Consider the following 15,262-nt stretch of genomic DNA (forward strand, 5'->3'; position numbering starts at 1 on the left):
AGTTAGATATGTCTCTCTGAAGAAGAGAAGGTCTGTATTTGACGTTTTGGAGAAATGAGGATGAAAGGAACATGTACTTTGTAACAAAAGAGGCTGAACGACCAGGTGGAAAGAATTCAGTGTGGCATCAGAAAACATGAGTTTGAGTATTGGTGTCATTATTTACCAATGCTGTGACCTACGGAAAATCTCTAAGAAGCTTTATATCAGGTTCTTGATCAATATGATGAGAATAGCAATATCTACATTGCAGGATTTTGTGAAAATTTAATTAGAACACACATAAAACACCCACAGTACACAGCATGCAGCAGTCAACAAATATTGACCTTTCCACCACTTGTCAAGTAGAATCATTAGAGATTTTTATTAGATTTTATTAGAAAATATCTTGTGGAAGGATTGTTTAAGCAGAGATGAGAAAGTTAGGCTTCCAATATCCCTGTCAATGCTGCATGATACATTTATGTTTTGACCACCAATATTTTGTTGTTCAGTCATGGGCAGCATAACGATGCTTCCATCAACGAAGGACCACATATACGACGGTGGTCCCCTAAGACTGGTACCATATAGCCTAGGTGTGTAGTGGGCTATACCATCTATGTTTGTGTAAGTACATCCTATGATGTTCACATAATGACAAAATCACCTAATGCATTTCTCAGAACGTATCCCTGTTGTTAAGTGACACACGACTGTACCTTATGCCAGTGAAGATTGTTCTTCAAAATATTTGATGCCTTTCAAAGTAGCAAAAAAATTTTCACAACTACATATAGCAAAATAGTATTTGCATACTTACCTATAAAGTGCAGAAAGGGGCCTCTTGTTTCCAGGTTTTGGTCTGTATGGTTTGGGTTCCCCTGCCATGTTGATATCTAAAAGCATAAAATAAAATATCACTGATTAAGAACATATTAAACCATTTGAGAAAAGTAAATCATGGAGTTTTCTTTTCTTTTTTGCCATTTGCCTATGCAAATGTTGCATGTCACTCAAGTGTTTAAGGAGCCCCTGCTCAAGGCTTGGCCGTTTTTGAGACTCATCACGCACAGACAGATTAGATCCACACCCTGTGGACCTTAGGTTCTACTGAGGTAGATGGACAGTAAGCAGCAAACATAATAAATAGGAAAATATATAACATATGAAAAAAGAAAATGTTGATCAAGAGAAGAATCAGGAATGCTTACTATAAATGAAGAGAGAGAGAGAATGAGATATCCTTCTGATTTGGATTTTTTGCCAGGAGTGTCTCAGTTTTTGCACAGACATTTACAAGAGACTCGGCTTTGTTCATAAGAGAAATTTTCCTCTCATGTAGAAAAGGAACATAGAAGGGTGGAGTTGTAAAGCAGCCCAGGTTTACTGAGAGAATGCAAAGTGCACGCAGCAACTGGAATGTGCAGGTATAGAATTCTAGGACGGGCAGAAAAAGAAGAAAGCACCCCTTTGTCTTCATGAACTGAAAATGTGACGGTCTCTAAGATAGGTAAGAAGATGTTTAAAGGGACAACAAAACAGCATGTACATACAACTGGTCAGCCTCAATCTTTAAAAAATGTAATTAATTTCTTAAAAAATTAGAATGTTGAGTGGCAAAGGTCAGGAAGTGACATAAACAACTAGATTTAGTGAAGTTAAAATTTCCAAAGGATAATAGAAAGGAAAACCTAAAGAAGGCAAACTTCAAGGGAAGCTTTGAAAGAAGTGATGGACATTATTTTGACAGAAAAGAAAGTAAGACTTCTACATCTTGTACAGTGGACTAAATACACTGAGCCACTCATCCCTAGAAACAAGAAAAATTTCTAGATAAAATATAAAATGTCTTTTTAAAAAAGACAACATCAAGCTAGCAAGAAAGTAGGAGTTCAGAGAAGCCTACATGTGGGTGAAAGCAGGAACTCAGATGCAAGTGGAACACTGAACCTGCCTTGTTCCTCAAGGACATTTGTTGGGGCCAGAACTTGAGCTCTAGTTTCCACGTTTGGTGGGTCAGAGGGGACAGGAGACAGTGTCCACATTAAAGGATATGAAACATATGATTATCTCATTCAACATCCATATGTGATAAAACCCTTAACTAGGAAGAGAAGGAAACTTCCTCCTTCCACCTAATAAAGGATGTCTACAAAAACCTATAGAAGACATCATACAATGGTGAGATATTGGACACATTTTCTTTAAGATAAAGGAATTTGAAAGGGCATCCACTGTCACCATCTCTATACAACACTGTCCTGGATATCCTAGCCAGTGAAGTAAGACAAGAAAACAATATCAGAAGTGGGAAAGAAGAAAGAAACTGTCATAGTTGCTGATAACATAAAAACTCCAAAGCATCCACAGATTATTACAATTAATAAGAAAGTTTAGTAAGTTTGTTGGATTCAAAGCCACTATACAGAATCCAATTGTGTATCTCTACACAGAAATGTATATTTTTAAATATAATTTTAAAAGACATCATTTATATAGTATAAAACTACAGTACCTAGGGACAAATATATTACAAAACTTTAAAAAACATTTACGGAGAAAATTATAAACCTGTATTGGAAGATTTTTACAGTAATCTTACATAAATACAGAGAAATTGGAACTTGATACAATAAATATGTCAACTTTCGCCAAGTTGACTTATTGGTTTCATATAATTCCAATAAAATCCCCAAATATTCTTTTTGTGTCTTTGTGGAGTTTAATTCTAAAATTTATATGATATAGCAAAGGGTCAAAAACCACCATGATACACCTGGGAAAAAAACAAACAAACTTGCCTCATCAAGATTTATTTTAAAGTTATAGTAACTATAGCATTGGTACAAAGGTAGAAAATGAACCAATGGAGCAGAGTAGAGAGCCCTCAAGTTGACACACACATATATGGATACTTGAATTATGCCAGAGCCAGCAAAGCAGAAGAGTTAGTAAAGGATAGACTTTTGATGCTATAACAATTAGTTTCCCACAAGGACAAAGATGAAATTGACTTCTACCTTGCACCATACAAGAAATCAATTACTATTGGAATAAAAACCTAAAGGTGAAAGGCAAAAATACAAAGCTTTTAGGAGGCAATACAGTAGAATATGTCTATGAGATTAGAGTATGGAAGGATAATCTTAAACCAAATGTAAAAAGCAGGAGCCTTAAATATAAGATTGATAAATTCTACTATATTAAAATTAAGAATTTCTGCTCATCAATAGTCACATAAAGACAATGAAAAGAAAAGCCACGAACTGCATGAAGAAATCTTTGACTAAGCATTTGTTTCTGGAATATATAAAGGTCTCGTTCATATGATAGGAAAAAAAGACAAACCACCAAATAGAAAATTGAGTAAAAAACTAGTAAAGGCACTCTGTAGAAGAGGGAATATGAATGCTGACCACACACATGAAGAGACAGCCAACTTCATTAGTAACAGAACATCAAATCAAAACACTGAAAGTCTAATATCAAGAGTTAACGTGGTTTTGAAACAACTGGAATGTGTGTACCTTGCAGGTACAAGCATAAATTGTTACAACTATTTTGGAAAATAAGTTGGCAGTGTCTAATAAATTTAAAACGCTCAAACCCTATGAACCAGGAGGTATGCACCTAAAGAAACTCTTGCAAATATGACCCATAAGAAATGCACAGGAATGTTCACTGCAGTACACTAAAAATAGAAAAAATTCTTGGAGAAAACAGAACTATCTCACTGACAGTAACTGGATAAAGGAATTGTGATATATTTACAAAATGGAATGCTTTACAAGAGTTTAAAAGAAAAGGGGGGAGAGAGAGACTTAGAGATAAAGGCAACAACACTGATGCATTGATACATCTCAGGAACATAACATTGAGCACAAAATGATGTCATGGAAAAACACTGACAGAACGAATCCTTTCATGTCAATTAAAATTCAAATTTAAATGATACATTGCATAGGAAGGAAAATGCACGTAATAATACTAAAGAAAAGAAAGCAGAGATAAACAATGAACTCAGGATGAAGGTTACCAATCAAGGGTTAGAAAAAGGTGGAAGACTTAGGAAGGACATCCAGGGGACTTTAAAGCTAATCGTAATGTGCTATTTCTTATACTGGGAGGTGGGAATATGGGTTTGCAATATAGCATCTTTTTTTATAACAAATATATCATAAAGTTTATTTTCTATGTCCTTAACGACTAATGAAGAACTTTAAAAATGGGAACACAGACGGTAAGTTGTACGTTATAAATCTTCAGGTCAGAGGCAGTGGGTTTTGGTGAACAAGTGGTTTCAGCAGAGGCTATGACAAGGGAAATAGTAGGAAAGAAGAGCAATTGGAGGTAGGTTGATTACTGGATGTGAGAATCTTATTAGAGACCCCAGTTCAAACTTTACAATGAATTTGATGGGATATAATTTGAGGTTCTGAGTAGAGGACAGTCCTGAGAATGAAGATGGTGACTTGTATGATTTGGAATAAGGCACAGCCAAGATGGGGGCTGTCTGAATCTTTCAGACGTGACACAGTTGGAACAAAAAAGCAAATGCAGATTTCTATTTTATTTTATTTTTATTTTTATTTATTTATTTATTTTAAACATTGGCACCTGAGCCAACAACTGTTGCCAATCTTCTTTTTTCTTTTCTGCTTTATCTCCCCAAACCCCCCCTGTACACAGTTGTATATCTTAGTTGCAGGTCCTTCTAGTTGTGGGATGTGGGATGTCGCCTCAACGTGGCCTGATGAGTGGTGCCGTGTCTGCGCCCAGGAGCCGAACCCTGGGCCGCCGCAGCGGAGCGCGTGAACTTAACCACTCGGCCACGGAGCCGGCCCCCAGATTTCTATTATTTTAGAAGTTCTGTGATGATGGCAGAGGGTATATGTTCATGAACTATCTTGAGACACTATGTGTACGTTTCCAGCTTAGATTCCATGACTTATGAACTGAAAATGTAAATTTTTTCATGTAAATAAATAAAAAGCTTGAGACTTAAGTCTGTCAACACAAATATTGCAGCATCCATTTTTTTTATAATGTGGGGCCAATGTATTCTAAGATACACTTAGGAGTTTCACGGCATAGATGTACAATGGAAACTCTTTTAAGAAAGGCTGCTAACTCAGTGTTTCCAGACATCAGTCCTGGTTCAAAGATATTTAAAAGTGCAGAAGAAAATCTTTTGTTCCTGATAGACACTGAATAGTGTTCAAACGCATAATTTTCCTTCGAATGTATGAAAATTTATATTTAAATATGCAAACTTATGTATTTTACACTGCTATAGTGAAGATCATCCAAAAGCTGGTGTTAGTGGACAGAGACGAGGGTGAAAGGGGTCAGATGTAGTCAAGGGAGAACGACAGTGGGCAGAGAGCTTGGTTAATCAGTGATCATAAAGCCTTGCTCAGGTCTGGATGCATGAGCATTTCCTTTGTGCTGAACTTTATAAATACAGGATTTAATTATGTCTTCAGGACAATCCAGCTTATTTGGAAGCCCAGGCACACAGGTTCTCATGCCTCAAGAGCTGTTGGCCTCCAAGGGCCTATACAAACAGAGTCAATGGTTTCTTAGCAGGAAACCTTGTGGTCAGTGACAGAGAGACCTCAGAGGCCTCCTTGCCTGAGCGTCCTGGCCCCATGTGAGTCACCCACAGGGAGGGCAAGAGAAAGGATGATAAGGTTCAATTATCTGCCACTCTCATAAGTTAGCGGCTTTGGAGTAAAACACTGAGATACAGAAAATAAGGTGTTATTTCTTAAATTCCTCAGTTTGCAAACAGATTCGTACCAAATATTAATACTTAGAAATCTTATCCTCAAAAAAGGATGTGGGTTTAATCATTTTCAACAAATTCTTTTGGGAGATTCCAAAAACTCCTAGTTAAATTCTTACTTGTTATGCAGAAGTACCTATGGAGGTACCCATGTACCTGGTGGACTCTATCATCTGGCAAGTAACAACCACAATTTTGTAGAAAAGATTGGTAAAACTAGGCGAGTAACATCACAAAGAAGTCTCTGGAAGAGTTTCTGTTTCAGTGTTTCCCACACAACACTTCTGTGGAAGAAGTCCTGCACTTCTTTCCAGTCATAGGGCCAAAGCAGAAGGGAGCTGAAGCTTTACCAAGGCTAGGAGGTGAGTGGAGACAGCCGGCCTCCGCACCGAGGGAGTAGGGGTATTTCCATTTCCCACATGGCCTCACCAGCCTCTGTGAGCACCAACTGCCAGCCCTGGTGGTCTAGTGGTTAAGAGTCAGTGCTCTCATCATCTCATCCCAGGTTGGTTTCCCAGTCAGGGAACCACACGACTGTCTGTCCGCTGTCATACTGTGGCAGCTGTGTGTCACTGTGATGCTGAAAGCTATGCCACCGGTATTTCAATTTCAGTAATGTCAAATACCAGAAGGGTCACCCATGGTGGACAGCTTTTAGCAGAGCTTCCAGACTCAGACAGACTAGGAAGAAGGACCTGGACACCCACTTCCAAAAAAACTGGCCGTGAAAACCCTGTGAATAGTAGTGGAGTATTGTCTGATACAGTGCTGGAAGGTGAGAGGACGGCACAAAAAGACCAGGCAGGGTTCTCCTCTGCTGGACACAGGGTCACTAGGAGTGGAATCAGCTCAACGGCACTAACAACAAAGCACCAGCTCTGGAGCTTATAGAATAGATACGATACTTATTTTGAGGTTTCAATATTTCAAGTTCACATGAAAAAATACTAGGAAAAAATGAAAATGTACTACTTCTAATATTAAACCTCAGATTCAAACAATTGAAAAATATCCCGTTGAGCCACTAGCTACATATATTCACAGTAAATTACTTCAAAAATGTATTAAATGTTCTAAGTAAATCAATCAGTTTTATTTCCTTTATTTTTAAACTAAATAAGCGATGTCAATATACCATGACCAAAATAACTACAAAGTTACAAAACTGAACAAAGTCAATGAGCTGAACCTATTTTGCTTTGAAGTAAATAAGATGAGGCCAATGGAGACAGGTACTGTTCCAAAGGGTCATCCTGAGAAATGATATTCAACACCTGTAAGTATATTTATTTGACCAATTCTTGTTGGCGTACTACTAAAAATGATAGTCACAGCACTGTATTATTTCATGCTTTTGACTCTTTGGAATATATCTCCAATTCTACACCCAAATAGATGTGACTCTCCCTCTTTGCCCCACCATTTTGCATTCGTACATCGTTCCAATGGTACTGACTACTGAATGATTGTCCCCTTTGACTCTGGACCTCTAAAGGGCAGTCATAACTTCACTCGACTTCTTACGCTCATCAGCATCCTGCAAAGTGTTGTTTATCCAGTAAGAGCTCAGTGAGACTACTGGTCAAATTCATACCGACCAGAAGGTTGTGCTTGCTTGGGCTGTAGTGTATCTAACCAAGCTCACTTTGTCAGAACATTTCCTAAAGTGGAGTTTATCTGAACAATGTTTTGAAAGATGTTAATAGGTATGTTGCCAAATATATCGTGATAAAATAAGTTTGGCAAAAATGCTATAATATACCCCTTTCTTGAATATCAGCGCTGTATATTAAAGGATAAGACTCTGCCACAAAAATTCCATAGTGTTTAACTCAAATGTTTTCACATATTTAGATGAACATAGAATATTTTGTGGATGGCACATCTGTAAACATCCAGGAAAACAGAACTCCCCCAGAACACTGGTTTATGAGAGACCCTGAAATATTTAGAAAAAATACTTTACATTTATTTCTTTGCCATGTATTCAATTTGGAATCTCCTCATTTGGAAAGTTAACTCAATCTTTTAATTACATATTATTTACAGAGCTACAATAAATGCACACTTGTTACTTATCTCTACCACTAGTCATCCTTGTTGGCATCTGTCATTTCTGGAGAGATGTGACCTTGATGTCAGAGTGATGTCTAACTTATGTTATAATTAGGCATCCATATCACCAATGTTATTTTTAGATGGGGAAAAAGTTAAAAGAAATATTTTTGTAAAGGAACTAGTTAAAAGTACTATCTTTATTCTCGGGATTTTTTGTTTTGCTTCCTCCCCCAGGTTTAAATAAAAGTTTAAATAATTCAGCCATGGCATATAGACCGCCAGGAAAAGTCATTCAGAGTCTTTTATTGTTCACATTTGGAAGATTTAGGGGTTCATTACTGTTCCATTGAATAGAAATTCAGGAGATAAAGAAAATAGTCTGTTATGTTTGACAAGCGAATGAATATAGCTGTACATTACCCCAGTCAAAGCACCATACCATTAAAAAGCGTTTTTGCGGTTATTAGTAGTTTAGAGCCTCAGAACAATCCTGCGGAATAAGCAGAGCAGGAATCATTATTCCCACATCACGTATAGAGAATGTCGGAGATACCGAGAAATTAAGTGGCTTTCATAATAACATCGTTAGCTCAGTTCACTACAACCGTCTTGATTATTGAGCACGGCCATGTGCCAGGCACTGAACTAGTGGCAGAGGGCATCCCTTGCTCCTGCCCTGAGGGAGATGAGAGTCAGCAGCAGCCTTGGACTGGAGCCGCACCAGACTCACACTCTAGAACTTTCCCTACTACCTCATTGCTCTTAACCAGGGTTTGGATGTCACGCCTCCTCTGCCACTTGCACCCGGTTCGGCTGTGGAAAGCAGCCTGTAAAGCAGTGCCCCCTGAGTCTCTAGGAGTTTGGGCATCATGGGGCGGGACGCACGATCAAAGATGCTCTGTAGGGACATGTGTGTATCTGGCAGCAATGGGGGGGACACATTGGACTCAGCTGAGCTGCCTGACATGTCTTGGTCAGGTAGGTTCCCAGCCCTGTGGTTCACTGGCGCTGCCCAGAAGTGTCTTCATTCCGAGCACAAAATGCTCCAGACTTGCAAATACAAGTATAGCCCACCGGGTGCTCTAAAATATGAACATTTGATGCATTTGCAGCCTAAAGCTGAGAATGGAGCCCATTTTGTACAAAAGTAAATGGCTTTCCAATCTTGTTGTTTTTTCCCTTCACAGAATCAAACCTAGTTTTAACACTTGAAATATGTCCTTAACAGTATGTTAAAATATTCGCTGTTATGGGAATAAACTGTAGTCTAATTTTATTGGGCAGTCACTGAATTGTGACCATTTTAATGAGTCTTCGGACCTAGTTTCATAAATTAGTTCTGACACAGCACTACGGCACGTTGGCCTCTAGTTATTAGAATGCTAATGCAAAGATCACTAGTTGGCCAGATTCCCATTTGTTCCAGAAAATACTCTATGCTCCCAGGCTCTGTCTGCAAGGACAAACAAAAGTGGAAACTTGAACTTATTACTAGTTACCTAGTAAGTGTGATCGCTGTACGTGACTCACTTAGATTCAAACAGCTTTTTCCCCAAGAGAAACTGAAGTGAGAATAGTGGGCGTGAATATTTGAATCCCCTTTTTTATTTACTGTCTATTGTGCTCAAAAGCTATATTAAGAAGAAAATTAAAAATGCCATAAATCATTCATTTTCATTGATCAAATAGTGATTGAACATGCAGAACGTGCCCAGTATGATGCTAGGTATTGGGCAGATGGATGTGGCCTTGGTCTGTGTGCTCCAGGATGTCACAGAGAATGACAGCCCTGCTGCTGACTATAGCAAATGGGATAAACGTCACAATAAAGATGTAGACTTCATGCTTTGGGGACATGGCGCGCCATCCTCTATCACTGAGGATGCTCTTAAGGATCTCTTCTTGGCATTTGAGGTGGTTTCCTCCCAAGACACCCATTCTAATGTCAGCAGCTTCACAGACTCACGTCTACCAGCGACCTCTGCGAAAGCCTTAGTTCTATCCGTTGAGGTACAGAGAGCTGTTTTTGTTCTTTTGTTTGTTAGTTTTAATTCGCTTTTCCCATCAAAAATCCCATTAGCTAACTGTCAAAATACTTTTGATTTGCCTTGAAGCATAAGTGGCCACGAAATATGATGAAACTTTGTGGCTTTGGTGCACGCTTAATCAATAACTAGTTTAAAGTTATTCAGCAGAGAACACAAGCACATTTTCACACGGGTCACAAAGCAAACACCAAATGGTAATAATCATCAAATTTGAATTTACTTAATTCCTAAAACTTTCTACTTGTATCATTTTCTTCTACCCTTTATCTCCTATACTATTTTGGATAAATTTTTAGAATAATTTTTTTCTACGTTCCATAAACATCTTTATCTCCACAAAAGTAAAAATGAAGGACAATATGTTTTCTTAAGAGATAACGTCTCCAGAAACCAAGTGAATCAAATACAAAATTCAGGTCCGTGTTCACCAGCAGCACCCTGAGTATGTTGAGGACCTTACTTAAAAATTTTACAAATATACTTAATGATCTCTTGACATCAATAGCGGAGACAACTGTTAGGGTAATTAAGACCAAAAATACCCAGTGAAAAATAATCTTAGCCATACATTCATTACTATGAATTTCTTTGCATCTCAAGAGTTTATTTAGCTTCATACTTGAGGATGAAATATTCCTCAAGGAAAGTAAAATTCAACCAACAGAGAGTCTGGATTATCAGTTTCCTGGAGAACTTTCAGATTTCCATCAGAGAAGTAAAACAGATTGCTTCTCTCTGTTCCCTTCCTTTTCTGACTCCTCTCTTTACGTATGTGTATACATGGACTTTAATTTCTCAGGTCTTTTTTGTGGTGATTATTTAGCATTTATAACACCAATGCTACTGTGCTAATTATTTTATAATTCACAAATATAATGAAATGTCACAGCTAATGTTAGGTAGCTAAATGCATTTTATGTGGAGAGTGGTATACAGCTCCGATAAAGTTTGGTTGGCAGACAAGCAGCATCTACATCATCAAGGAGCCTGTCAAAAATGCAGAATCTGGGTTCCACCCCAGACCTAATGAGTCAGAATCTGCATTTTAACAAGACCCAGGCGATTGCTATGCACATTCAAGTCTGGAAAGCTCTGGTTCATAACATATTTAGCTCAAATCCCCTCCTTGAATTATATTTTAAGGATTTTATTTTTTAAAGTGTTTTGAAAAGAAAGTATTAAGAATTATGAGCAGAAAAATAAAGGTTTTAGGGAAGAAATTTGAAAAATGCTTTTCTAAAGGCTTAGAATGGAATAATGCTATCTTATCATCTTTGATGATAATAATAGTTGCTAGCATTTTTATACCATCTATTTTAACATACATTAAAGAAACAATTCTCACAATAATCTTGTGCTGTGAGTCTTATTGTCGATTCACATTTATAGAAACTGAAGTTGAGAAAGTATGTTATTTGCACAGGACAACATAGCTGATAAGTAGAGGTGCCAAGACTATGAGTTCAGGAGCTCTCACGCCAACATCCTGTTCTACAGATAAAGTTTGACTTCTAAATTAAAAATAGCTCTTGGCAAGGCTTATATAATTTATGGGCAAATCGCCAAAACACTTCATTTTTTTAAAAAGATCAATTTTTCATAAAGTCTCTATGAGCATATATGAAGTAGAAAGCCATTAAATTAAATCTTATTGTTAAGAATTCCATGAGAAAGCAAAACTTCAAGGAGCTCTCTGACTGAGAATACAACTCTCAAAGAGCAAAAAAATCAAGGAGATACAAAGGATCTGAGATCCTTCACCAAAACAGGAGAGAAATGGGATGTCAGATACTTGCTAATAAAGCCAAGCTAAGATAAAGAAAAGGATACACAAGATTCAATCAGATAAAACTTCTCCCAAGGAACTTTCAAATCCTACCACCTGTACGTGTCCACACTCTGTGTCCAGCCACATTCCCTCTCTTGTCCTGGGCCCCTCATATCCTACCACATCCCATCAACCCTTCCCCTGCAGCTAGGCTGGTCTGCCTGCTGCTTCTCAAGCATGCCAGCCAGACCCTGCCCTTTGCTTTAGTTGCTGCTTCTCTCCAGGCGTGGGGCTTGCTCTCCCCCTAGGTATTGCCGTGGTTAACTTCCCCAGTCCCTTCCAATCTTTGCTCAAACGTCATCTTCTCACCTATTTAATGGTGCAACATTTCATTACCCTACAGTCCTTGCACTCACCATCCCCATTACCCTGCTCTAATTTTTGTTTTCCAAAGCATTTAAACCCTCCTAATACACTATACGTATTTATTTATGTCCATAGTTTATTGCCAGATGACCCCCACCCCCCCATGCTAAAATGTTGGCTCCGTGTTGGGTCGTTTTGTTCATAAATATATTCAACGCACCTAGAATATTTGCCTAATAGATGGAGCCTAATAAGTGTCTGTTGAATACAGGAATGACTTAATCACTGAACATTTGTGACTCAACATGGCTGTCAAAGGGAAAAAGTACAGCCCTGAACAAGGTTATAGTTAGGGTGAACACACAATTTACTATCTAAATGGGTCACTCCTGAGTGTGAACAGGTCATTAAAATTAAATAATATTGAAAATTTATCTAATTGATCAACAAATTGGTTTATTATATATACCTGGTTCTATGAAGAGTGGTAATTAAAAAAACAAAATTCTTTAAAAACATCTGTTTAGAATAAAGCAAAAATTAAAGCCAATTTAGATTGACTATCTGAATACTAAAAATAACAAACTGAGTAATTTTTCATGGTGCTTTGATCAGTTTATTTGATGTATCATCTGATATACTGTGTCACTTGCATTTTTATGTAAAATTTATTTTTCGATCATCTTATTTTTAATTTTTCATAAAATTTCTCAAATCTTGTTTAAAGTTACATTTTATCATTAGTAGTTTTGACATTAGTGACACTTTCAAATGACTCTGCTTTGCAAATATAATATTTTTAATTGAGAAAATACTTCTATAGGTGCTGAGGAAAACGGTAAGCTCAGAGACTATTATAGGTGGAAAATATTCTCAATTCTATTTTTGTATTGATATGTATAAATATATCAGGCCAAATATTTTCAAAGGTACTGTCTCTTCTTGACATGTTTTTATACGATAAAACTTGTCAGAGATGTCTTGATATTCTTTGGCTGTCTCGGCAAATGCAGATGCCACAGCACCACAGGCATTCTCCAGTTCACTTCATTCTCTACAGAATATAACTATCGAATTATAAATAGGAGCTCGATCAACAGACTCTCCCCTCAAGTTACTTCAAGGCATTATGATAGAAAATCAAAATTAAATCCTGTATACCTTTAGAGGTCGCACTGTTTATTTACTCTATCCCTTGCTTCTACGACAATTAATTTGTCTTCTCATTTATGAGATTGGCTTTTAATAACTGAAATTCTTTAAAAACACCAAAATCTGAATTTTGCTGAACATTTTGATTAGAGATTTCCAACAAAATGTAACCAAAATTTAGAGGATTTACAACGTAGTTCTTCAAAAGCTCAAACATTTCTAAAATTCAAATGATAGGCAGTAAAAAGAGAGATTCTGTAATAATGTGCTGATATTTTCTTTTTAGTTCACAGATTCATCACCAAAATTTTCATGGTCCTGTTTTCTGACAGTATAAACATAAAAAATATTTATAAAATGTGATACTTATAGTTCAGTTTGCATAAATTAGTAGACTATCACAGCTTGCTTGATGCAATTATGAATTATTTATATACCATAACCAAGTCCAAGTGCATTTCTGTTCCATAGGTTTCCTAATTTACAAAGAATATTATTTTTACCATCATCCTGTGTTCCAACCAAATTTGCATTCATATTGTCACTGTAAAAATCACATAATCTTATCTTCAATGTTGAATTGTTAAACTAAATTTACAATACCATTCACAAATAATGTCATCAATTTCATAGTTTTTATTTAATAGGTTAGTCAACAATAAGGCTTTAATTTAAAATAAACATCTAAAGACACATAGATAAGTCTGCATATGGCCTATTAAAAATTTATGAATTTGGCCGGCCTGGTGGTGTAGCAGTTAAGTTCACACATTCTTCTTCAGTGGCCCAGGGTTTGCCAGTTCAGATCCTGGGCACAGACCTGACAACGCTTATCAAGCCATGCTGTGGCAGGAGTCCCACATATAAAATAGAGGAAGATGGACACAGATGTTAGCTCAGGGCCAATCTTCCTCAGCAAAAATAGGAGGATTGGCAGTGGATGTTAGCTCAGGGCTAATCTTCCTCAAAAATATAAAAATAAAAATAATTAAAAAATATTGTGAATAAAATAACTAATCACGGTTATTAAAAGGCTTTCAGAATAATTATTATGGCTAGGAGTTGCCCATAAGATAGGAAGCCAGGACAATATATAATTTGTCATAAGAAATTTTAAAAAAATTTTTATTTGTTTTTTATTGAGATATAACTGACATATAACATTATATTAGTTTCAGATGTACCACAATGATTTGATAAATGAATATATTGCAAAATGATGACCACAATAAGTCTAGTTAACGGCCATCACCACACATAGTTACAATTGTTTTTTTCTTGTGACGAGAACTTTTAAGATCTACTCTCTTAGTAACTTTCAAATATACAATTCATTATTATCAGTCACTACGCTGTACATTACATCCTCATAATTTATTTGTTTGATAATTGGAAGTTTGTATCTTTTGCCCACCATCACCCATTTTAACCCACCTCCCACCCCCCAGCCTCTGGTAACCGCCAATCTGTTCTCTATATCTATGAGCTTGACTATTTTTGGTTTTTAGATTCCACATATAAGTGAGATCATATGGTACTTGTCTTTCTCTATCTGACTTCACTTAGCATAATGCCCTCAAGTTTCATGCATTTTGTCACAATGACAGGATTTCTTTCTTTTTTATGGCTAAATAATATTCCATTGAATATAGATACCACATCATCTTTATTTAATCATCCACTGATGAACACTTCAGTAGTTTGCATGTCTTGGCTACTATGAAAAATGCTGCAGTGAACATGGGGGTCCAGGTAACTTTTCAAGGTAGTGTTTTTGTTTCCTTTGGAAAAATACCCAGAAGTGGAGTTGCTGAATCATGTGGTAATTCTATTTTCAATTTTTTCCCACAAAAGGAATTCTTTTTTTTTTTAAGATTTTATTTTTTCCTTTTTCTCCCCAAAGACCCCCAGTACATAGTTGTGTGTTTTTAGTTGTAGGTCCTTCTAGCTGTGGCATGTGGGATGCCACCTCCGCACAGCCTGATGAATGGTGCCATGTCCACGCCCAGGATCTGAACCGGCGAAACCCTGGGCCGCTGAAGCGGAGTGCATGAACTTAACCACTCGGCCACAGGGCTGGCCCAGGAATTCTTGATG

General features: G+C 37.0%; 1 protein-coding gene across 23 annotated transcripts in view; it reads right to left on the reverse strand.

The window, feature by feature from the left end:
* RALYL (RALY RNA binding protein like) overlaps positions 1-15,262 on the reverse strand; it is a 654,295-nt gene that overhangs the window by 141,972 nt on the left and 497,061 nt on the right. For all 23 annotated transcript variants that reach the window (XM_070480983.1, XM_070480988.1, XM_070480984.1 and 20 more), the window contains one exon: positions 806-881. In XM_070480983.1, the coding sequence (XP_070337084.1) occupies positions 806-881 (76 nt within the window). The remainder of the gene's footprint in view (positions 1-805; positions 882-15,262) is intronic.

The sequence above is a fragment of the Equus asinus genome, chromosome 12, assembly GCF_041296235.1.
Source record: "Equus asinus isolate D_3611 breed Donkey chromosome 12, EquAss-T2T_v2, whole genome shotgun sequence".
NCBI classification, from domain to species: domain Eukaryota; kingdom Metazoa; phylum Chordata; class Mammalia; order Perissodactyla; family Equidae; genus Equus; species Equus asinus.